This window comes from Odocoileus virginianus, chromosome 2, assembly GCF_023699985.2.
Source record: "Odocoileus virginianus isolate 20LAN1187 ecotype Illinois chromosome 2, Ovbor_1.2, whole genome shotgun sequence".
Lineage (NCBI taxonomy): Eukaryota > Metazoa > Chordata > Mammalia > Artiodactyla > Cervidae > Odocoileus > Odocoileus virginianus.
In genome coordinates this window covers 88717271-88742662 of record NC_069675.1, presented here as the reverse complement: position 1 = coordinate 88742662, position 25392 = coordinate 88717271, and the positions used below count along the sequence as shown (strand labels likewise).

At 51.2% G+C, this 25392-nt stretch overlaps 1 protein-coding gene across 1 annotated transcript; it reads right to left on the bottom strand.

Annotated features, from left to right (window-relative positions):
• Positions 1-1199: 1199 nt before the first annotated feature.
• PTGS1 (prostaglandin-endoperoxide synthase 1) lies at positions 1200-25392 on the bottom strand. Its single transcript, XM_020907611.2, has 11 exons — positions 25299-25392; positions 25116-25205; positions 18633-18749; positions 18082-18222; positions 17588-17731; positions 14591-14772; positions 14397-14480; positions 12262-12508; positions 9627-9913; positions 3694-3841; positions 1200-2325 (listed from the first exon to the last, which is right to left on the bottom strand). The coding sequence occupies exons 1-11, from the start codon at positions 25303-25305 to the stop codon at positions 1970-1972; spliced, it is 1803 nt and encodes a 600-aa protein (XP_020763270.2). The 5' UTR covers positions 25306-25392; the 3' UTR covers positions 1200-1969.

Genomic DNA, 25392 nt, shown 5'->3' with positions numbered 1-25392 from the left:
ATACTCCATTTAAAGTGAAAGGGAAGTCACTCAGTCGTGTCCGACTCTTCGTGACCCCATGGACTGTAACCTACCAGGATCCTCCGTCCATGGGATTTTCCAGGCAAAAGTACTGGAGTGGGTTGCCATTTCCTTCTCCAGAGGATCTTACCAACCCAGAGATCAAACCCAGGTCTCCCACATTGTAGGCAGACGCTTTACCGTCTGAGCCACCATACTCCAATTAAAGTTATTATAAAATAGTGGCTACATTCTGTGTGCTGTACAATGTATGAAATAAACTACAAAAACATATTGCACAGCCTTATCTATTGATCACTCACTGCTGTAGCCCCAAGTCTGAGATAGTAACTAGCACGCAATTAGGAATATAAACATTTGTGACTAAACAAATACCCTGCAAGTAAGGTGGAGGATACACCCCACCTCTGCCTTTAACCCTGAGCCAGACAAGCAAGATCAGGCCCGGAAGTGAGTCAAATCAGGAAGCAAGAGGAAGCCAGATGGGGGAACGAGCCCAGCTTTAGATGCAGCCAGACCTGGGTCCCAATCTAGCTCTGGCATGTTGGGGGATGTCACTTAACCACCCTTAGTCTCAATTTCCTTGTTTTTCGTTTTTTGCTTTTTAAAATGTTTTTGTTTTGTTTTTTGGCCACGTGACATGTGGGATCTTAATTCTCCAACCAGGCATGGAACCCACACCCCTAGCATTGAAGTGCAGAGTCTCAACCACTGGACCCCCTGGGAAGTCCCGGTTCCCTTGGTTGGGAACAGGGATTATACCACCACCTTCACACTGTTGGGTTGAAACTAACTGAGAAATGAAATGTGTAAAACTGGCACAGAGTAAATGTTCTCCTCCCCAAATGCCTTTCAGCCTGCTGCACGCTCAGTTAAGAGAGGAAGTTGCTCTAATCAGATGGTGGGGACTGAATGCCACATTTCCTGGGGCTGGGAAATTGTGTATGTTAGGAGAGCAGCCTGGAAAAGGCAATGCCTAGCCCAAGTCAGGAGGGTGGGGGTGGGGTTGGGAGGGACAGGATCAGTGATGAAAGATCTAGACAGTGACAGGCGAATCCCAGAGGAAAATCTCCTCCTGCAAACCTCCAGCACTTGTAGCCTGTGGTCAGGAGAAAGGTCACTTCCATATTACCCCTGCTTCTGGGGATAGGATCAAAAGAGATACAGATACCAGGCAATTTGGAAAAAGCATTTTATTAACTTCATGAAAAACAGCTGCCGAGTTGAGACCTGAATGAGAACAGAGCTCTGGTGGCTTCCAACCAATGGCCTGGAGAAAGCCACCTGTTCTCTCCATATCCAAGGTCTCATTTGGGGTCCCACTGAGAAGACAGACACCCCACTTCCTTGCCCCCCTCCATGCAGGCACAGATCCAGGCAATGCGTTCTTGTTGGACATGAGATCCTCCTGCTCCGTGGCTGTCTCACTGAACAGGAAAATGAATTCTCAACACTCTAGATATTCGGATCAGGACTGATCTAGAATGCCAGCCACTGTTCTGGATCAGCAACTAGGAGCACAACATTCTGGATAACCAGTCAGAAAGTCGACATTCTGGAGGGCCACCCAGAACTCTAGAATGCAAAATAAGAACCCCCTCACTTTCTAGATGTTTCCATCAGGAGTCCCATATTTCAGAATGCCTAAATTCCGGATCAACTAGAAATCTGACATTCTAGGTGGTCACCCAGAACCCAGGGTTCTGGCATGCTGAAGGGATAACCACTCCTAACATTCTCGATGGTTCACCAGGAATTCAGCATTCTAGAATGACAAACAAGAACCACAGTATTCCAGACCACGGGTGAGAGACCTAGAGTTCTAAATGTCTACGCTGATGCTCTCGACGCCAAATCAGAAACCCAACATCAAAGACGATCCACCCCTCAGCATTCTGGAATGACAAGCAGGAAGCTCTACCGTCCGGAATGCTGCTGCCCAGCCCCCTCAGAGCTCTGTGGGTGGCCGCTCCAGCCCAGGCCTGTCCTCCTGGTGGGGGTCTGGCACGTGGAAGGACACGTACGGACATGTCTTGGTGTTGAGGCAAACCAGCTTCTTCAGCGTGGCCGTCTTGACAAGGTTGAAGCCCACCTCACCACCAAATGTGCTTGCCTTCCAGTACTCTGGAGAACAGATGGGGTTCCCTAAGAGGCCCTTAAGGGAAAAAGGAGCTCCCATTTCTATCATACTCTCCCCAAAGATGGAGCTTGGATGGCACTTCTCAAGAAGCAGCCCTGGGTAGAATTCCAAAGCATCGATGTCTCCATATAGCTCTTCCAATTCAGCTGCCATCTCTTTCTCACCTGCAAGAGCAGGGAGCCAGAGTCAGAATTACAATGCCATCTATTAAGGTTCAGGAGGGAACCTTCTAGGTGCACCTTGTTCCAGGGAGAAGAAGGGACTTCAGAAGATCAACTTGAGCAAATGAGCAGGTGCCCTAAAATCTGACCTGGCTGATTGACCCTGCTCTAGGGCTGCCTGGAGATAAGGAATTTGCTACTGCAGATGGAGTCAAGGGCCTGGATCTGCAACCAGTGTGTACCTTGAAACAACTCACTCCATATCTCTGTGTCCTGATTACCTGATCCTTACAACAGAGAGAAGCTCCCCATCTAGTTTCCTTCATGGGCAGGTTTCAAGGCCTTATCCTGGTCCAAGACCCTGCATTCCACTGGAGCTTCAAGTTCACACTTGTCCAAGTTCACATAAAGATTTAGCGACAGTGTTCTTTCTATCTCTCTGGACTGTCACGGGAAACAGACGTGAAGCATCGCTACCCATTTCCTCAAGTCCACCCTCCATGGGGCACCAGTACACATCAGGGGTCAGGTCACACCCTGGTCATAGCCTTTCAGTGGCCCCTCATCATCTGTGACAAGAGTTTCCAAACTTGGCTTCCCAACAACTGGGTATCTTGAGCAACAACAAATATTTATATATATATAAAATGTAATACATATATTATATATGTGAGTATTATATACATATTTGTGTTTTATATATACACACATATGTATATATGTATACATACTATTGTGTCTATATACTTATCTGTATATACACACACACATATATATTCTTGGGCACCACCTGTGTGCTAAGTCTAGGCCTACTGAATCAGAATCTCTAGAAGAGACATCTCAGATTTGGTATTTTTAATTAGTTTTCTAAGTGAGTTTTAGGAAGCTGGTCCATAAATGGGATTTAGGAACCACTAGACAGAATAAAACTCACAATCTTAGCATAGAATCCAAGATTCCACATGGTATGAGCCAGCCTCCTATCACCAACACCACCCTCTTCCTCACAAGCCTCTTGCTCCAGCCACACCTAGGACTATTTTCCTGAGTAGGCCAGGACCTTTGCAAGGCTCATTCTTTTTAAGCCCTGTGCTTTTGTACTTTCTGTTCCTCCACCTAGAAAGCTCTTCCCTCTGTTCTTCACTGGAAAATCCCTTTTTATCCTTCAAACCCAGATGAGAAGCCACCTTCTCTCCCCAGGCTGAGTCATCTGCAACCCTTGCCACCCCCAGCACCATGCTGTCCCACCCCTCAAATCCCACGGTCACAGGGCTGGCCACATGGATCGCCCCTTCTGTTTCCTCAAGGTCTCCCTCACTTCAGCGTGAGCCCCTGGAGGGCAGGAATCATGGCCAGGAAGCAGCTGCTCACCTGTGAGCTCCTGGAAAGAGGTGTAGGGCTTCATGCCAAACCTCTTGCGGTACTCATTGAAAGGCTGCAGCCTCAGCTCCCGTGATTCCTTGATGACATTCACAGCTACGTGCAGGATGTGGTGGTCTATGTTCCTACCCCCACCGATCTGCCAAGAGATAAACACGGCAGTGGTCTGAGAGCCAAGCCATGTTGTCCTGGAGAAGAACTTCAGGTCAGGAGTCCTTCCTGAGTAGAAAGTATTGCTCAGTCTAGCAAGCACCAAGCTGGGAACCCGACCTAGGTCTGCATGGCCATGCTTCTCAGCTTCCTCATCTTATTTAGTTATTTATATTTGTGTTTGTATTTTTGGCCACATGGAGTGGCAAGCAGGATGTTAATTCCCCAATGAGGGATGGAACCCATGCACCCCTGCACTGGGAGCTTAGAGTCTTAACCACTGGACCACCAGGGAAGTCCCATCAGCTTCCTCATCTTTAGACTGTAGAGTGGGCCAGGAGGACTCCTCTAGTCACTCACTGGACACATGGTTCCCCAGCCCTTTGAATTTAGGTGAGGACCTCCAACATCCTGTTAAGGAAGGTTCTGGAGCTATTAGGTACAACAACTAGGACTCTGCAGAGAGATGGCCAAAATGGCCACAAGTCAAGAGCTCAAGCAGAGAGGACTGGCATTTCAGATCTTGAAATAAAAGGCAGAAAGGTTTCTAAGCTTTTAAGTGATGGAAACAGATGAATGGACAAACATTAGTTTGAGGGGGCCAAAACTTTATGACTTCCCTAGGATATTTTTTAAACTCTACCTGGCAGAACTGATGTGTCTGTCACTCCCCAAATCAGTTCTTATCACAGAACAATGATATTTAGTCTTTTAATGGATCTTGTTGAGGAACCCAGGGCTTCCCAGGTGGCGCCAGTGGTAAAGAATCTGCCTGCCAATGCAGGAGGCATAAGAGATGTGGGTTCAATCCCTGGGTCAGGAAGATCCCCTGGAGGAGGGCATGGCAACCCACTCTGGTATTCTTGCCTGAAGAATTCCATGGACAGAGGAGGCTGGTGGGCTACAGTCCATAGTGTCCAGCAGAGTCGGACAGGACTGAAGCGACTCAACACGAACACATACTGAAGAAACTATTTCTATTGTTTTCCACTCTCTGTAGCACAGAATTGAGATTAAACAAAATTTACTGAGTGTCTGGTATTAAAAAGTGAACCCCTAAGAACCAGCCACCACTAGAAAAGAGAAACTGAGCTAGGAAGTAGGAACACAGAGCATCAAGTCACTTCATCCAGACCAGAAAAAGTTGCACACAGGAATGCAGGTGACCCCATCTGCTTCTCCTTCTTTTTGTCAAGCCTCCTGGGAGAGGAATTGTTGTAAGTTAGCAGGGAAGGAGCGAAAGTCTCACCATGAAAAGTATAATATATAAGCACATTTAGTTTAAGTAAGTAGAGTTTACTCCAAGACCAAGGGGCAATATCCTCTGAAGGGACAGAAATGGGATTCAAAGCCCAGGTAATCTGATGAGACAAAGAAGGTGCTTCAAAGGGAATTCCCTGATGGTCCAGTGGTTAGCACTTTAACTTCCCAGGGTCCGGGTTCCAACCCTGGCCAAGGAACTAAGATTCCACAGCCATACATGCATACCAAGTCACTTCAGTCCTGTCTCAATCTTTGGGACCCCTTGGACTGTAGCCCACCAGGCTCTTCTGTCCATGGGATTCTCCAGGCAAGAATACTGGAGTGGGTTGCCATGCCCTTCTCCACAGGATCTTCCTGATCCAGGGATCAAAGCCACATATCTTATGTGTCCAGCACTGGCAGGTAGATTCTTTACCACCAGTACTATCTGGGAAACCAAGCAACACAGCCCAAAAGGAAAAAAAAAAGGACTCCAGAAAAATCTGATCCATAACTGTTAAGGAGCATAGGTCTAAAGAAAGTTCTATTGCTCTGGATGACTTGATAATAATGCTCAAGAAAGTGTTCAGTTTGGATAAAACAAGGACAATTGGGTAAGAAAGAGGAAAATCATACATGGCTAAAAGCATACACCTTGAGGTAAAGCCAACAGAAGCTGGTACCAATCTCAGCTGAACTGGGAGGCTATTGTATGTTGACTTGGGTGTGTCCCCAAAAGATACATTGAAGTCCCAACCCCTCAGCACCTGTGAATGTGACCTTATATGGACATAGATGTGATCAAGGTCATACTGCATTAGGGTGGGCCCTAATCCAATAACTGGTGTCCTGATAAAAAGAGGAAACAGAGACACAAGGAGGACTCCATGTAGTAGTGATGCTTCTATGAGCCAAGGAAACCCAAGCATTGTCCGTCACCACCAGAAGCTGAGAGAAAGGCAAGGACCAATTCTCCCCTGGAGACTTCAGCAAGGGTATGACCCTGCCATACCCTGATGTTGGATTTCTAGTCTCCAGAACTAGAAAGAAAGAATTTATGATTACCATTTGTGGGAGTTAACTCTAAGGGCTTTCTAGAGAAATGTTTAAAGATGGATCTCTTTTAATGGCCTAGATATTAGTAATGTTTAATAAATGTTTAATGGAGATTTGAGTGGATCAGTGAATAAAAGGCATTAATTCTCAGATGTCAGCTGGGAATATTTCTTTCCTTTTCTGAATGTGTGCGTGCATGCATGCCCAGTCGTGTCAGACTCTGCCACCCCATGGACTATAGCCTGCCAGGCACCTCTGTTCAAGGGATTCTCCAGGCAAGAGTACCGGAGTGGATTGCCATGCCCTCCTCCCGGGGACCTTCATGACCCAGGGGTCAAACCAGGTCTCCTGCATTACAGGTAGATTCTTTACCGCTAAGCCACCAGGGAAACCCAGTCCCTAGGGTCTCAAAGAGTCAGAAACGATTGAGCAACTAATGATTTCACTTCACTACTTTGTTTATGGAGAAACCCCCATAGCCTAACAGTCCTAGCATCTTTTTCCAGGCTCTCCCACTCACTGCTTATCAGAAGAGGAGGAGTGACATAGTATCACTGGTGAGTTTTAGAGCAATAACTCGGCGTGCATTGTACAAGCATTTCCCCCTACTGCTTTTGAACTCAGTTGACACCAGAGTATGCTTCCTCTCATACTCCTTGTTCTGGGGGACGAGGAGGAGGTTGGGAGATATTTTCCTTGTTTCGATGCCTCCATGTCATGGTAACCAAATTTGTCTAATTTGGGGGTTTAGTATTTAAAAGCCTGCTTGTCAGCATAAATTATTTAAGTTTTCTAGAATCAGCTTTATCAGTAATAAAGGTGATATTTTAAACCTCCAAAAAAGAAAAATAAAAAAGGAAGAGCATAAATGTCTGCAGCTTAAAGCCCCTTGGTTTGTGGTCCTTTTGTAGCCCTGGGCAACAAAAACAGGTCCCACAGGCAAATTACTTACGCTGAGACTCTGTTTCCTCCTATGCAAACATGAGGAAGGTGGAAGCCTCTATCTGATATGGTTGTCATGAAATTGAGATAAAGAATACAAAGCAGCTATCACAGTGTTGGTCACAGTAACCCCGAAGTGCAACCATGTGCGGGAATTCTCAGGGGAAGCCCTGTTTTATCACTTCTCAAATTCTTTGTTATCCTGAGATATCCTGAGAACCTTTGGTACGCTGGTCCTTCTGCCTGGCGTCAGGAAACAGCAGAGCTCTTTACACACATCACCAGGGCCACTGCTTGAAAAGTCTTTGGGAGCCATGCAGCCCCCGACACAAGCGACTATCTCTGCTCCTTTCTGTGCCCCCACAAAGAACAGAGACCTTAACCCCATCAGTGGCAGCCTATGCTAATTGCAGTCAAATTACCAGGAGGAAACCCAAACCCACGTGGTGCCACACCTTCATGGTAGGGCTTAGGGATAAAGAAGAGAGTGGCAGGATAGGAAGGAAGCTAGGATGGAGGAGATGGGAGCTCCCAAACATGGGGAAGGGAAGATTGAGGAGGGAGCTGGTTAAACATCCCAGGGGTAGGACTAATAGCTTGCTTGGGCTGCCATAACAAAGTGCCACAGACTGGATTGCTTAAGCAAGTAGAAATGGGGACTTCCCTAGTAATCCAGTGGTTGGGACTCCATGCTTCCACTGTGGAGGACATGGGTTCTAACCCTGGTCAGGGAACTAGGATCCCACACGCCAGGCAGCACAGCCAAAAAACAGATAATAAATAAGCAAAAACTTCAAATAAAAACAAATAGGACTTTCCTGGTGGCGGAGTGGCGGGGAGGGGTGTCACTGCCGGGGACACAGGTTCGATCCCTGGTCTGGGAAGATCTCACATGCCTCAGAGCAACTAAGCCCACGTGCTACAACTACTGAGCCTGTTCCCTAGAGCCCACAAGCAAAAACTACTAAGCCCTCATGCTCCAACTACTGAAGCCCGTGCACTTAGAGTCTGTGCTCCCCAACAAGAGAAGCCACCGCAATCAGAAGCCTGCACACCTCAACTAGAGAAAGCCCGCACAGCAATGAAAACCCAGCACAGACCAGAATAAATAAATAACTTAAAAAACGAACAAACAAAAAACTAGAAATGTACTTCCTCACAGTTCTGGAGGCTAGAAGTCCAAGACCAAGGTGTCAGCAGGGTTGGTTTCATTCTCAGGCCTCTCCATGGCTTAGAGATGGCCATCTTCTCCCTTTGCTTTCCCTCTCTGCACACCTATATCCTAATCTCCTCTTCTTTTAAGGACACCAGTCATAGCAGGACCCACCCAATGACCCCATTTACCCTAATCAGCTCTTTAAAGACCCTGCCTCCAGACACAGTCACATGCTAAGGTCTTGGAAGTTAAGACTTCAACATGTGAATTTGGGGCAAGGGGGACTTCAGCCCAAAACAGAGGCCTATCAGTTAATAAAGACCTATTCTATGTAAGCACTTTTCCATATATCACCATACCCTGAATGTCTTCTTGGTCCTCAAACTGCCATGCCCTCTGACCCCGGGCCTTTGCCATGCCACCCCCTCCATCCTAACACAATGACCCCAGGTCACAAATGTTACTTCTTGCCCTGGGAGACCCCTATCCATCCTTTGGATCCCTGCTCAACCATCGCTTTCTTATCCACAACCCCCAACTCTAGGCCTAAAGTCTGTCTCCAAGTTCCCAGAGCACTGTGGGCTTCTATAATGTGATTCTTAACCTGCTCTTAGAATTCTGAGAATATCAGGAAAGACCTTGGCACAGCACCTAACCTGTAGTAAGTGCTCTAACTATGTTAGTCATCACATAGCTGTTGCTCCTTTCTAGGGTAAGCTGTTGTCATTTAGTCGCTAACACGCTGCTGCAACGCCAGGGCTGCCTGCCAGGCTCCTCTGGCCATGGGATTTCCCAGACAAGAATACTGGAGTGGGTTGACATTTCCTTCTCCAGGGGATCTTCCTGACCTGGGGATCAAATCCAAGCCTCCTGCACTGGCAGGTAGATTCTTTACCACTAAGCCACCAGGGAAGCCCTTTTAGGGTAAGTGACTGTGAGTGTTAGTCGCTCAGTCATACTGGACTCTTTATGACGCTATGGACTGTAACCTGCCAGGCTCCTCTGTCCATGGGATTCTCCAGGCAAGAATACTGGAGTGGATTGCCATTCCCTTTGCCAGAACTTCCCAACCCAGGGATCAAACTCAGGTCTTCTGCATTGCAGGCAGATTTTTTTTTTTTTTACTGTTTGAGCCACTAGAGGTGGCATGTGCCCAAAAAATACAAGGACCCAAGAACGACATTGACCTTGTTCACCACTGTATCCCCAGCACCTGGTGTAAGCCTTATATCATTGAATGAATGAAAGAACAAGAGAATGAAAGAAGGAATGATTCTCACCACCACCCTGGAGGGGTGACACTCTCTCCCTTTCACAGAAAACTGGGGTTTGGATCCTGGAGCCCAGCTGCCCTCCCCAGCGCTCCCCTGAGGCTCACCCGGCCTGCAGGCTGGCGAGAAAAGGCATCCACCAGGGCCTCGACCCCGTAGTCCACCAGCATGGAGGTGTTGAACAGAAACTGCTCGTAGCTGTAGTCCTGGGGGCCCACCCGGAAGGAGTCGGGCATGAGGGGATGCCAGTGGTACAGCTGGTTGAACTCCATGGCGATGCGGTTGCGGTACTGGAATTGGGCCCCGAACAGCAGCTCTGGGTCGAACTTGAGCTGCAGGAAGTAGCCGCTCAGCTGTTGCACGTACTCCTCTATCACAATCTTGATGGTCTCCCCTGGGACGAAGGATGGGGCCCGGGGTCAGCAGAACACAGGGAGTTAGCCGTCGGGCTTGGGAAACGGGCTGGCTCACGCGAAGGGCTTGGTTCGACTTCTTTCTCGTTGTTAGGGTTGTTTGACTTTGTTGGGCCACTTTCACCTTGTCTTTTTGTCACCGGTTGTGAAAATGGAACCTTCTGTCTCAGGCTGGATAAGACAGGAGACTGTCCCAAGACAGAAGCCACCAGCTAGTCCCATGTTCCATGGGAAGGCCACAGGCCTGACTGATGGAGAGGAAGTATCTGGGGATGGGTTTTGTGACCCGTGGTGGCCACCATCCCATTAAAAGAGGCTTAGTGAGGCCACAAAAGACGGGTGGGTGGAGATTAACTTAGCGAGGGAATCTCAGCAGGCCTGAGGGGGGGAGGGTGATGGGAGCTGCCAAGAGACCATTCTAAGAGCTGAAGCAACAAACAAGGGACATGGCAGACCTAAGTGAATCTCCTCCCGAATATAATCCCCATGTGTTCCTATGTATCGAATCCTTACAAGTAAGTTTCCTCTGCCCTCTCAGGAACCAGCTCAGAGCAAAGAGCCAAGGAAGACCCAAAATGAATCTTCCACAGCAAAATGAAAACTGGTGAACTAGCAATTAAAAGAAACACATTTTGGCCAATGAGCCACTAAAAGAGTTGACTTTAAGCAAACTGAGCTAGAGCCACTGGAATTGTAAGCAGCAGACTCCGGTCTAAATCTTGACATCACCACTTCCAGCCACCTGGGCTGGAGCTGTATGACTTACCCTAAATTCCTTATCTGTAAAATGTGTATTGTAATAACATCACTATAGGAACTTCTTTGGCAGGCCAGTGGGTTAAGACTCCATGCTTCCCCTGCAGGGGGAGCAAGTTCGATTGCTGGTGGGGTGGTGGGGCACTGGGGATAGAACTAAGATTCCCACATGCTGTATGATGCAGCCAAAAAATAAATAAATAAGAAAATAAGTAAAACATGTTCACAAAGGAAATTAAAAAAATAATAATGACATCAGTGTAATAATATTCACAGGGTCGCTGGGAGGAGTAGACAATGAACACATCTGTACTGCTTGGCACAGGGCCTGGCATAATAGGGAAGGTCCACACGCGTAGAAGTAGGAATCCCCTCCCCAAACGCACATGTCACAAAAGATCAGACTAAGGCTCACACTCCCTCCCCACACAGGAAAGTACTCCCTGCATGACATGGTAGAAGCAGCGTAAAATCTGGTGGCAACCAGATCTGGTTCAAGTCTCTCTCCACTGAAAGGCCTTGGAGAATTCACCTACCCTCTCTGCATCCTAACTTTCATAACAAGGATAATCACAGCTGAGTCGTAAGGCTGTTGGGGAGGGTTGAATGAAGCACTACAGGTGCCCTACTTTCGGAGTCCTGCCTTTGGCCACAGTGTCATCACCAGTCGGTGTGCTGGGCAGCCCGCAGACACAGACTTGCCCTCTCTGGTCAAAGTCTCTGCAATCCTGGGACTTTTGAACCAGCCCCTTCTCATTCTTTAGGCCATTCTTATGCCTGATGTGTGGCTCTTCCAGGCTCCATTGACTCGGGTACTAAAACTGGGAACAGCCATGCACAGAGATGCCCAGAGGCGGGGGCAGGGGCTCACTGGTGACTCAGAGTGAACACGATCTGGACAGGAGTGTTGGGGGCCAAGCTCCCAGGCAGGAAACCATCTGACATTTTAGGCAACAGACTCGCCCCCGTAGGGGACACAAAAATATCTTGTCCCTGAGTCACCAAGAAGCTACCAACCTTCAGGAAGGCAGATGCATGCAGGGCAGGAAACCCAAGGATTCTGAAGCCTAGGCAAACTGGAGTTTGACCTGTACTTGTGGAGGATGCCCCCAAGTGCTCCTGGATGCAGTATGATGGGGAAACTGAGACTTAGGGTGGCTGACCAGATTAGCTGTCAGTCACCCAGGGAATAATCAACTATCACACTGTCCCATTTTCTGAAGGCCTGTTATGTGCTTAATACTTTCCCATTCATCATATCAACTAATCCTTAAAATCATTATTATTCCCAGGACGCCCCAGCAGCTCAGTGGTTAAGACTCTGCCTTCCAATGCAGGGGATGTGGGTTCAATCCCTGGTCTGGAAACTAAGATCCCACCTGCCACACCGCATGACCCAAAAATAATAAAATAAAAGCATCATTATTCCCACTGTACAGATTTGGAAAGTGAGGCTCACCGAGGGGCAGGGTCCTGGTCAGGAGTCTAATCTCACTGTCCCCAAACCCTCCACTTGCCACTTCTCAGGACGGAGGGGGTGACTTTCCAGGGCAGGGCTGGGGGGATGCCTCACCGATGAGGATGAGGCGGGCCGTCTGGAAGAGCTGTTCGTCGCCCCAGGTGGGGTGCTCAGCCTTCAGCAGGTCACACACACGGTTGTGCTCACGCAGCCAGATCGTGGCGTAGAGCATGAGCCCAGGAAGCAGCCCAAACACTTCCTGGCCCACGGCCATCTGGCTCCGGGGCGGGATGCCCTCGGGGTAGTGCATCAGCACAGGAGCCTCCTCCACCGAGGGCGGGTACACCTCTCCATTGAGCATCTGCGGGATGGAGTCGCCTGGTAACGTGGGGAGGGGGCGGGGAGCCAGCACCTGCACGGCTGACATCTGCCCACTGCCACTGACAGCTGCCCATAGCACGCAGGGCCGCTGTCCGGCCTTCCCAACTAAGGCCTGTGGATTCTTTCTCCTAAAGCTCTCCTAACATTAGTCCCTTTCTCTCTCCTCAAGGCCACCATGCTCTTCCAAGCCACCCTCATCTTCCACCCTGACTCCCCTTGTAAGTGACTCTATCCTTTAGATGTTCTTCTCAGCTCTGCAGCTAGAGCAGGGCTTTAAAACAGGGGTCCCCAACCTCCACGACCTAATGCCTGATGAGCTGAGGTGGAGCTGATGCAATAATAATAGAAATAAAGTGTAGAGTAAATATAAGGCGCTCAGTTCATCCTGAAACCATCCCTTCTCCCACCGGTCCATGGGAAAATAGTCTTCCCCGAAACTGATCCCTGGTACCAAAAATGTAGGGGACCCTTGCTTTAAAACACCCAAATCTAGTATCACACCCTGGCTTAAAAAACCTTCCAAGTCTTCTCTCAGCTCTTGGCAGAAATCAGAAATCCTTAATACGACCCACACTCATCAGATGTCCAGCAGCATCTCCCCTGTTTCACTGCCTCAAAGTCACTCAAGCGACTGCCCCTCTCCAGCCTTGATGCCTGAGAATCTGGACAGCCCTGAGCCCTTCTTAGCCTCCCTGATTCCTCCTTATCCTTCATGCAATTCGTGGTTTATTCATAATTCCTAAGGAAGCCTTCCCCAGCCCCTGCATACTCTCCTGGCTTCTCCCCCTGAGGCAGCTATCGCAAGTGTAATTAATTATATGGCAGTTTCCTCATTCACTCAGTCAATAAACATCGAGGACCTACTATATGCCAGATAGTTCAAAAGATTCAGCAGTGAACTTTCCATCTTGGTTTTTGTTTGTTTCAATTTGCATGGTCCAGCGTGGAAGCCACTAGCCACGTGCAGCCACTGAGGTCTAGAAATGTGGCCAATGTGAATGAAGAGCTCGATTTTTAACTTCATTTACTTCAGATTTACATTTTTAAATCGAGAGCCCAGCTATCGGAAAGTCTTTATGCTTAGAACAACTTGGACATGTGAATCTACTTCCTCAACTGCAAATTTTATGAAATCTAAATGCTGATCAGAATTGCCAATGAAAACTTGGCACCCGAATTGAGATGTGCTGTAAGTATAAGACATGGGTCAGAATGTGAAGATTGAGCACAAAAAGTGAGATATTTCATTGACAATTTTTGTGTTGATTACATGTTGAAATGAGAATACCCTGGATATATTGGGTTAAATTCAAAATATATTATTAAAATCAATATTGCTTGTTGCTTTTTACATTTTTTAATGTGGCCACTAGAAAAATTTTAATAACTTGGATGTGGCTTACACCTATGAAAGAGGGCAAATGGTACCTAGTTTATGCAGTCGATCTGAGGAGTGCATGAGATAACCACCTATGTGGCGCTCACATAACTGGACAGTGTGAGTTCAGACAAAAAGTCCTCATGGAACTAGCACCCTAGGGTTTGGGTCTGTGGGCTTGAGGGCAGGGCTTACAACTATCACGGCCACTGCTCACCTGCCCAGCACACCATAGTGCCCAAATGCAGACTGTAACTGTCCATTTTCTGTGGAGCCCCAAAACCCACCTCCCAAGAGAACATGAGAGCCCACGTCTGCTCCTTCTCTGCTTCTCTTGCCTGGCACCTTCTCCCGGGGTTTACTGTCTCTTCTCCTCCCACGTACCTACAGCTTCTGCCATAGCACCCCACCAAGGCCCCCCACCAACACCCTCTACCAGAGGAGACCGTGGAAGGCCCTTCCAACACCCCATTCCCAGGCCCAGTGCTACCTGGTACTTGAGTTTCCCATCCTTAAAGAGCCGCAGCTGATACTGACGTTCCAGATTGTCTCCATAAATGTGGCCAAGGTCTACCTAAAGACAGAGACAGAGTCTGCTCAGATCCCTGGGTCCTGCCCCACCAGCAACAACCTACCTGTGCCACGTGCGGCCCAGAGAAGCCCAGACCCCTCCTAGGTACTCACCCCGTGGCCCAATGCCTTGGTGAAGCCAGGACCCATCTTGCCGGAAGTTTTGAAGAACTGATGGGTGAAGTGTTGCGCAAAGAAGGCAAACATGAGGTTGGTGCCTTGAGGGTCAGGGATGAACTTCCTCCTGAGCAGGAAGCGACGGCTCAGGACCCCGGCATCTGGCAACTGCTTCTTCCCTGATTGAGGAGGTAGGAAAGAGCAGTAGCTGCCTCCTTTCTGGATCTTCCTTGCCCCAGAGCCTTCTGGGTTCGCCAGACCAAACTGATTCACGCAGGAATCTCAGAGTGGACCCCACAGGACCACCTCCCTCCCACCAGACCACCCCTTGCACCTTCTCTACCAAAAGACCCTAGAAGTATTCAGGGGTGAAATGGAAGGATGTTTGGAATATGCTTTTAAAACTGAAATATATACATTTCCATATGTAAAATAGATAGCTAATGGAAAGTTGCTATATAACACAGGGAGCTCAACCCACTACTTTGTGACATCCTAGCAGTCCATCGGCTCACTACGAGTCAGACATGACTGAGCGACTTCACTTTCACTTTTCACTTTCACACATTGGAGAAGGAAATGGCAACCCACTCCAGTGTTCTTGCCTTGAGAACCCCAGGGACAGGGGAGCCTGGTGGGCTGCCGTCTATGGGGTCGCACAGGGCTGGACACGACTGAAGTGACTTAGCAGCAGTAGAGGGGTGGGATGGGGTGGGGGGGACAGAGGTTCAAGAGGGAGGAGACGTATGTGTACTTATGGCTGATTTACGGTGCTATATGGCAGAAACCAATGCAACATTGTAAAGAAACTATCCTCCAATTAAAAAGAAAATAAGGTGAAGGGGATAGATGCAATAACATTGGCAAATTGTGGACAAATCTTAAAACCTGGAGATGGATGCATAGGACTTCATTATCGTTTTCTCTCAACTTTTGTGTATGTTTGCTGCTTTGTACAAGTTAACCCTTCCCTGCCTCCAAAAAGAAAAAAGGAAAAACAAACAAAAAAAACCTTGGACTCCCCAGCCCTGGAACAAGGTTGCTGTGTTTGAAATGTGTTGTGCCATTTACTAAGAGTGTGAACATGGAGAAGTCATTCCATCTTTCTGAGCCTCAATTTCTTCATCTATAAAATAGGGCAAATGATATCTATCTTATGCAATGGATTTGAGGAGTGCCCATGTAAGCATGACAGAAAACCAGTGAGATGGAATCTCTTAAATCAAAAGTCAGCAAACTTTTTCTGTACAAGTCCAGATAGTCAATATTTGAGGACTTGCTGATATATGGTCTCTGTCACATCTACTCAGATTTGCTGGTGCTGCAGGACGGCAAATAATACCTAAGGAACGTGACTGTGTTTCAACAAGGCTTTATTTGCAAAACAGGGGGTGGGGTGGATTTAGCCTTCAGGCTGGAGTTTGCCAATCTGTTTCAAAAGATGCCAGAACTTTCTATGTCTCGGGTAAAGACAAGTCATCTTGAAGCATGTGTCTATCACTGTGAGGACAAGCATTAAGAAGCCTTCCTTAAGTAAGTCAATGTCAGATGACTTGGTACCCAAGACTGCCTTACAGAAAAGGCAATCTTTCACAATACATCTAGGAAGCCCAATGTCAATAGAATAACTCTTTAGATTGAAATGACTGACTGATTTCCTGTAGCGGGAAAGGTCATCAAGTACCCCAAAGAGAAGTTAGAGGGAGTAGTCTGCACACTGTAACCTGGATCTATCATTCAGATTATCACTGAGCATTGACTCGATGGACATGAGTTTGAGCAAACTCTGGGAGATAGTGAAGAACACAGAGGCCAGGCATGCTGCAGTCCATGGGGTCACAAAGAGTCAGGCACAACTGAGTGACTGAACAACAACAAAGGACTGGTGGCCAGCAAAGTGTTGGCAGAGTCCAGAAGCTCTGAGAGACCAGCTTTCCTGGCAGAATGGTCATGCTTTGGGATAGTGGCTACATGGGTGATTGCAAACTATCGGAGTAGAGCCCTTGAGACCCAAATAAGGGCACTGATAATGTGGAAGGTTGCTGCCACTGCTGCTAAGTCACTTCAGTCGTGTCCGACTCTGTGCGACCCCATCCCTGGGATTCTCCAGGCAAAAACACTGGAGTGGGTTGCCACTTCCTTCTCCAATGCATAAAAGTGAAAAGTGAAAGTGAAGTCGCTCAGTCATGTCTGACTCTTCGCGACCCCATGGACTGCAGCCTACCAGGCCCCTCCGTCGATGGGATTTTCCAGGAAAGAGTACTGGAGTGGGGTGCCATTGCCTTCTCCGATATGGAAGGTTATGAACCTGCAAAAGCTCAGAAGTACCAGGCTGCACGGGCCCAGTGCTCAACAGCGACACCATGTGGTGGGAACTGAAGCAGCGGCAGTGGAGGATTAATGTCTCTTTCGCCCTTTGTGGGCTTGAAGCTGAACTGATGGCTCTAAATTGAGTAAACCCCCAGGTCTGGGGACAATCAGGAGTGGATGAGGAAGAAGGTCTTTGGAGGAAGACTCCTGCCGATGAGACCAAGTAGGTTCTTGAACAACTAAAGAAAAACTGCGATTTTATGTGTAAACTGTACTGATGAAGCACGTAAGACTGTTCACATTAATAATGAACCAAACTCAGAGTTGGCACCTAGTTAAAAGCTCACTATTCTTCTTTCCTCCATTCCAGTTTTTAAATCACCCTCATCGCAGCAGGATCCCACCCACTTAGTAGACAAAGTTTGGGTGAAGAGGCACCCTGGAAATACGGGAGCATTAGTTCAACTCTGCCACTGACCTCAGACAAGACCCTCCCACAGCCTCTTTCCGTCCTCTTTCCCCAACCCTGTCCTCATCCCTGGTTCTGGATATGCACGTCTTGCCTTGGTCCACCCATCTGTGAAATGGGTCGGTCATTGCTCTTCTGCTTGCTTTCTCCCAAAGGGAGCTGAGCATCTCCTGTGACCCACCCCAGGCTCAGCCTCCTCACCCCATCACCATTACCTTTGGTGCCCATGGGCGTGGGACAGTCTTGGGGCACGGAGGGCAGAATGCGAGTGTAATAACTCACATTGGAGAAGGACTCCCAGCTGATGTAGTCATGCACTACGTTGTAGGTGGGAGGGCTGGGGATAAGGTTGGAACGCACTGCAGAGGGTGAAAATGATGGTGATGAGGGATTCCTGCCCCCAGTTACACCCCTCTTCCCCACCTTCTCTTGGGCTGTTTTCTTAGTTGTTTGTTTTTGGCTACCCTGCATAGCAACTTGTGGGATCTCAGTTCCCAGACCAGGAATGAACCATTGCCCTCAGCAGTGAAAGCACAACATCCTACTCACTGGGCCACCAGGGAATTCCCTGGGTTCTTCTTTTTTATTTGGCACCCAACCCCCCATCCTTATCCCCTGCCACTGCCCTGATCAGATGCCAAGAATTGCAGCAAGTAGCAGGATTTCTTGCTCCCCTAGATTAGAGGGACCCTGCCCCCCTGCCACCTACCTGTGAGTACCAGACGCATGAGCAGGTCCCGGATGAAGGTGGCATTGACAAAATCCCACAGCCAGCGCCCATGCGTCAGCAGAAAGTGGACGAAAGAGGGGCTGGGCCGCAAAGTTGTCCGGAGCCAGGTCCATATCTCAGCTGTGGGGGCAGGGGGAGCCACTCAGACGGGCCCTCCTAGCAAGATTGGAAGCAGCCAGAGGAGAAGGTGGGAACAGGGGACAAGAGCCAGGATGGACAAGGGTGGGATTTAGGAATCAGGGTAAAGCATAGGACCTTGGGAGTGTTGACATGTGACAGAGCCAGAACCAGACGGGGGCCAGGAGACAGGAGCAGGGTTGGAGGTCAATAAGGCTGGAGCTGGGCAGTGTAGACTCACTACAGAGCCCGTAAGCAGGGAGTGAGATGTGTCAAGAGTAAGGGCTTGTGCTGGAGGGGGCAGCATCAGAGGTCAAAAGCAGGCAAGGGAAGAGGGCTGTGGCCAGAGGCAAGGGTAGGAAATGGGGGACAAGCCCAGGGGAGAAGGAGTACGGGCTGGAAGCCCTGCTCACGGATGGTGCAGTTGGGGCCAGAATAGCCCGTGCGGGTGCAGTCACACTGGTAGCGGTCAAGGCCGAAACGAACACAGACCCCCTGGTGCTGGCATGGATAGTAACAGCAGGGGTTCACTGTGGGGGAGAAATAGATGAGGGAGCCCTCTCATTGGGGCCAGAGGCGTGGAGTCCAGTCACAGCTCTGTTCTAACTCACCCGATGTCTGTGTTCCCCTTAGCGCCCACTCTGTCCCCACAGCTACGAACAGAAAGCCCCTGGCCCTTCCGTTTCCAGACCTCACTCTGCGTTTTCAGTCTTGCCCACCCACATCAGGCCCCCAAGGGAAGTCCCCCTTCCCTCCCAGCTGCCACCAAAGTGGTGCAGACGCGTCCAGGCCTCAGGCTGGGACACGGAAGGCTAGGCACACAGCTGATAAGATGCTGCAGCCAGAGGCTTCTAGAGCATTCACTTTCTGCCAAGTCAGAGCCAAGGGCAGAATTTATGGGATTCAGAAAAGGGGCAAGGATCGGGATTCTCAGGCCAGCCCCTAGCCTCTGGGTACCTGGACACTTAGAAGATGAGGTTGCCCACCATCCCTCTATTTTTGCAGAAGGGAAGGAAGAGCAGATGTCTCAACAGATGGGAAAATTGAGGCCAGACAAGGGGAAGTCCAGATGGGTCACTCAGCAAGTAGTACCAGACCACTTTCCCATCCCTTCCCTTCCACCCCCACCCTCATGGACTCAGAAGTCAAGTCCAAGGAAAGACATTTCCCAGAACTCCGTGGACAGGGAATAGGTTTGAGGGGAGTTGCAGCTCCCGTTCCTGATAGACCCAGCCCTGGCCCACATCGGGGTGGGGTCTGGGCTCTAGGACCTTGAGGGAGATCAGGGACCATGGGAACAGGAGACATGTGGGCGGAAAACTCTCGCCAGAGTGGAGCTCTGGCATCACCCCTCCCCCCAACCCCCTGGAGAATGGACCTCCAGGAAGTCCCGCCTCATGTCTAATCCGGGTCTCCCCGACCACAGCTCCAGTGATCGTCCAACAGCCAGGTCAGAGACTCTTTGGAGCTCGCTCGGTGCTCATTCAGGGCTCAGCAAGGGACACAGAGGCTCAGGGAGAGCTGGCGACTTGGCCAAGGCCATGGCACAGAGTCAGGCCTCCTGCAGACCCAGGGCGCCCGGCTCCTGGCAGCGGCTCCTTCCCGGGCCTTACACAGAAAATGCCAGGTCCCTTCTGCAACCGTGCTTCCTTCTCTGGGCTCAGAGCCAATGTGACAGGGAACTCCGATTCCTTGTGCATCTGATTATAGGGGGTCAACAGGGCAGCAATAGGCGTGAGGAGCTGGAGAAGTCACCTCGGGACGCTGGGATCAGAGGGTTTAGGTCTCCTCACGTCACAGAATCATGCAAATAGTTTTGCTTAAGCCCTGGCAACTCCCCATGGCCCCACAATAGCATCTCTGCGGCCCCTGCAGGGTGTAAAAGGAAGGAACCAATGGGAAGAAGTCTAGACAAAGAGGCCTTATCAGACCAACACAGGCAGACAGGCAGGTGCGGGGGGACCCATGGCAGGGGCCTGGCAGGACCCGCCTCCCCCTCCCACAGCCACAGGCCCAGAAACGCCAAGGAGCTCTGGATCAGCCCTGCAGCAGGTTCAGAGATCCTGAACTTCTCTCTCCCTCCTGCTCAGAACAGTCTGCCATTCTGCCGTGCCTCCACACTGCCCAGCTCCCAACCCTGGTACACCGAACATCCTAGCACTTGGCAGGCATAGGCGCTGAGGCCCAGCCCTTTCTGGGCTGTTTCCCCATCCCTCTGCCAGCAGGGATCCCAAACCCAACTCAAGAAGTCCTTCCAGTTGGCCCTGGGGCAGCCCATCTCCCAGCTGCAAAGCCAAAAGCTCTGTTCCTCCCTGACCCAGGCTGCAGCTTCTCCCGAGTAAATTCCCTCCTAGTCAACCCAACCCTGCCCACTGCGCATGCACCAGAAAGCCTCCCCAAATGTCCACACTCCGCTCTCCCTGGCCCCACATCCCAACCTGCTCTGCTCCACCACAAGCCTCCAAGAGAAAGGGCTTTCCTGGGCTTTCTCCTCCCTCCCAGAGGCCGTGCGCACAGCTGGGGCTCAACCCCAGGTCCTGGAGAGATCCAGCCATCAAGGAAATCCAGAGCTTAACAAATGTTTGTGGAATTTAAAATGAAGTGAGGAGACCGGCCACTCCAAGCTCTGTCAATGAGACTCTCTCATCTCCCCATCCACTTCCCCCAGCTCCCACCCCTGCACACACAGCTGGTTCTGAAGTCTTGCCTGAGGGCTTCCTGCCTGGAGCCCAGCAGCAGCAGAGCTGTGCCCCCCAGACTCAGAAGCTCCTGCCCAAGGCATCCCTCTCCTGGCAGGAGAGGCCCTTCCCCCTGGACCAGCTGTCCAACTTTCCCTCCCTCCTCCTCCTCTGAGATCCTTCCATAAACACTAGCGGCCCCAAGGCAGGAAAAGTACCCCCCCAATAAGGACTGCAGCTGTCGGTGGAGGCCCCAGGGCGTCAGGGTGGGCAGAGAGGAGACTGGGTGTCACTTTCCACCCTCTCCCAGGCTGACCACGGCTGGACTGTCAGGACAGGCCAGAAGCCAGGGCTCTTGCTGACTCTCCAACCTTGTGTACCCACCTCACTTATCTGCACCTGTGGGGGGGCTGGTGAGACTCCCCCGGGACCCCCCGCCACCACCACAGATGAGGGGACTCACCCAAGCCCCACTGCTTCAATGTTGCAAGAGGCAAGACTTGAACTCGCTTCCCTTCCCCTCCTTTCCTCCTCCTGGAGGTGCCCAGGCCAGGATTTGGGGAAGGGATGCAGGGAGGGCGAGTCCCTTTGTTTCATAGGCTGGGGATGACCCTAGGTGAGGCAGGTCTGTTACCTTTCCTTCAAGGTGGACCTGAAAATCCTGAAGGAATGAAACCAGGACTCCAGAGGAATCACCATCCCCTGCCACACTAGAGCTCTGGGAACTAGTCACAAAGGAAGGCCTTCCTTCAGTCTAACTTAAATCTCGCATGCTTCCATGTGTCCAGTGGAGGACATGCTGCACAATAAACAATCAAGAGAGAGACCTGGGGAGATGCAGACACTGATTGTAAAGTGTCTGGAGTCCCCACACCCAGCACAGGGCTGGGCACCAAGCAGTTGCTGGATGAAGATGTATGGGAGAGTGCCTGCCCTTCACAGCATGTCCGTGGGCAGACACCTGTGTCCTGTGGGCCTCATTTTTCAGTGTTTTCCAGGAAGGAGAGGGGACAGACAGGCTCTAAGGAAACCTCCCCCTCTTTCTCTCTTCTTCTCAACTCTGGATAAAGCCAACTTATCTCCAAACGTCTCGATTCCTTGCATCAACATGATCCCCGCCCCTCCATCAGCAAAGAACCCAGCAGCTTGCTCTGAGTCTTCAAGCCACCCCAGAGGTGGGGTTGATCAGCAAGCCCAAAGCGCACACATTCCCACTAATGAGGACAGTCTGGGGCTGCCTGGCACCAGAACTTTCTGAGGATTCGGCAAGGAAGCATCCCTCAGCCCAGAGTCAGGGTTCTAGGCAGAGTGAGGGAACACCAAGTTCTCAGGACGCAGAGGCATCAGGCAGCAAGAGGACCCATTAAAGAGGCTGGACTGAAATTCCCTAAGAATAATATTTAGAGAAGTTCCAGGGGATTGGCAGCTAAAGAAAAAAAAAGAGCCCCGAGCAGCCCAGGCATGGGCCCCAGCCCCTACACGCAGCGAAGTCAGCGGCCAGGAGCCAGGGACCACCACACCAGGCCCCAGCAGCCGGAAGAGCCCAGCTGGAAAGGAAGCCCCCTGCCAACCCACAGCCCCAGCTGGTGCTGCAGATAGGAGGCGGCGGGCCACAGGAATCCTGCCCCACGTGCCAGGGTTAGCTGGCCTTAGGCCCCTCCGCCTGGCACGGAGGTCCGGTTAGGTCATGCCCCATCCCTAGTCGAGGGGGGAGCACTCAGCCAAGTCCAAGAGCTGGAAGGGATGAACTTGAGCATTGAGGATGCCCTGACACAGTCCTGTCCTCCAAGACGGACTCCACCTCCCATCACAAGAGAGGCAGAAGCAGCATCCTCCCCGCCACCTACCCCCAGGTAAGCCCTCATCTCCTGGGGGATCAGCCTTTGCCGCCACTCTGGGGACTAGACACAGGCTTTGGCATTTCAGGGCAGATGCCTCTCCTAAGTGTCCGGGCACCTTGGACCTCAGTTTACTCAGAGACTTGGCTGGGAAGGCAGCAAAACCTTCAGCCCACCCCCAAAACTGTCCTCCGTCCTTTCCTCGACCCTTACAGCAGCCTCCTTCATGGTCTCCCAGCCTCCAGTCTCACCTCCAAGTCATCTACCCCATCTCACTTCCCTGCTCCCAGGGGGATATCCTGAGACTCAAGTCCCACTCCTCACTCTGCATCCAAAGGCCCACGTCTGCCAACACCTGCCTCTGTCCTACGGCTTCCTATGCCTGTCCACTCCCATCATTCAGACCTTTAGGCTTCTGCTCATGCCCTTCTTCTGCCTGGAAGAGCCCTTCCAGAGTCTGAGAGGAAAACCTCACCTCTTTACCTCTCACTCACCACGTCCTCCAGGGTACAGGTCAAATGTCACCACCTCCAAGGGGCCTCCTGCAATTCCTCACACCTGAGACATAATTGTTACCCACCCCCCGAGCCCCACACACCCCTGAGCTTCCCTCAGTCATGGCCCTGAGCCCCTTGGATGGCAGTCTGTGGGCATGTCTGTCTCCTCCCTCGGCCTGCGAGCTCCTCCCAGCTCAGCCTCCAGGCTCCAGCCAAGAACTGGCATAAAGCAATTCCCTGGGAATGTTTGTGGCGTGAAAAACACAATTCTTTTTAAACACTTACAATATAAAGATAAACAGAAAAGGCTAAAAGCAAAAGGGTACAACCATGGCTCACTAAGAGCTGGTGAACAGACACACGCAGACAGGAAGGGTCAGCCTTGGGGCCCTGGGGGCCTGGATGGGGCTGAATGGGGCCTCAGAGGAAGTGCTGGGCTGGTCCAGGGCTAACGCAACAGGCCACTGAGATGACGTGGTCAGTCCAGGCTCTGCTACCGGGGTCTCAGACCAACGGCAGCAGAGACTCAAATGTCTCGCCCCTCTGGGCCTCAGAGCTCCCTTCTGTAGGATGGGACTAGCATCCCCCTGGCAGAGCTGCTGTGAACACCAACAACAGAGATGCCCACAGCCAGGTTTTGTAAACTGTGAAGTGCTGGCCACAGGAGTCTTCCTCCTCGTCTTCCGACAAACTAGACCTCTACACATGCCCAAACTCTTGCCTGGAGCACCGTTTCCTTGGCTTCCCCAAATGCCACGCACTCAAACCCCCTCCTCCAGGAAGCCTGGTCTGATTCCCAGTCCACAGAGATGTCCTTCCCCTCTCCTCTGAGCACCGAATTCTTTCTCCTCTGAGCATCACAACAGAAGGCTCAGATCACTCCCCATCCTCCCCTGCCCCTATTTTGCAGATGGCATATGGAGACCCCAGGGAGGTTTCACATAGTTTGGTAAAGCTCTGTCCAGACCTTGCATGTGCACACACGCACACGTGCGTGCACACACATACACACACAGAAACTGCGTAGGGAGGGAGGCTATGGGAAGGAGGAGCTGCATTCCTCTACCTGGAACCTGGTACATGCATGGTGCCAGGCAGGGGAATTTTCCAGGATCTAACTTTCCCCGTCATCTTTGGGGTGAAGAAACTGGGGTCCATTGGCCGGGAGAGATGAGGGCAGGGAGATCTCTGCAGAAAGACCCTGCAAAACGCCTAGAAAGTTCCAGCCCTGAGTCCACAATGTTCTGGGTGAGCTTGAGGCCGCTATGGCCCCAACCTGAGCCTCCCTTAACTCATCTGGGCAGTGGGGACCTCCCAGGTGAAGATTCAGTCTCCAGAGGAAGCAACTCAGCCCTGTAAGTGTGTTTCCCCCTCCACTCTCCCCGGAATGGCGGGTGCACCCGGGGTCCTTATCCGGGCAGATCGTCTCCACCCGGGCTGAGAATCCAGAAGGGGCCTGGAAAGTTAGAGGCTGGAGAAAGAGAACGCGCCAGCCTGCTTTCCCCTGACGCCTGCGGCTTCCTCCGAAAGGGGCCCGCAGGGGAAATAGGAGGACTGTTGGGGACTGAGTCGGCTGGGACCGCGGGGGTCTCAGAACAGGTGAGGGGGCCTGGAGAGACGCGGTCCCTTTTCCCAAAGCCGCCCAAGATCCCAGTCTGCCCTTTCCCGGCAAAAAGAACCCCGTGGGGACCTAGCCCAGGCCACGCCCCCGGGGGGTCTGCAGAAAGCCCCCATCCCACCGAGAGACAGCCCCCTCCCCCCTCCCAGGCACCGCGAGCCGAAAGGGGAAGCTGGGCGGGCGGGAGGGGAGAGGGGGGGGCGTGGGGTGCCGAGCCAGGGACGCAGGACCGGGGCTCTTCTGGGGCAGGAAAGAGGCCGCCTACCTGGCGCGGGCGCCCCGGGGTCCGCTGGCAAGACGGGGGAGGGCGACAGCAGCAGGAAAAGGAGCGGGAATCGGAGCGAGATACTCTGCCCTGCAAAGGGAGAGAGTTGAAAGGCTAAGCCTGGCATTCAAGGCTCCACGGGGAGGCCACGAGGGAAACCGGGGGCACCGGGGCCGGACTTACGGCTCATGGTGCAGGGTGGCGGTGGCGTGCTGGAGACGGACTCAGGCCCCTGGAGCGCGTCTCTAACTCTGCCCGGGAGCTCCGGCCCCTCGGG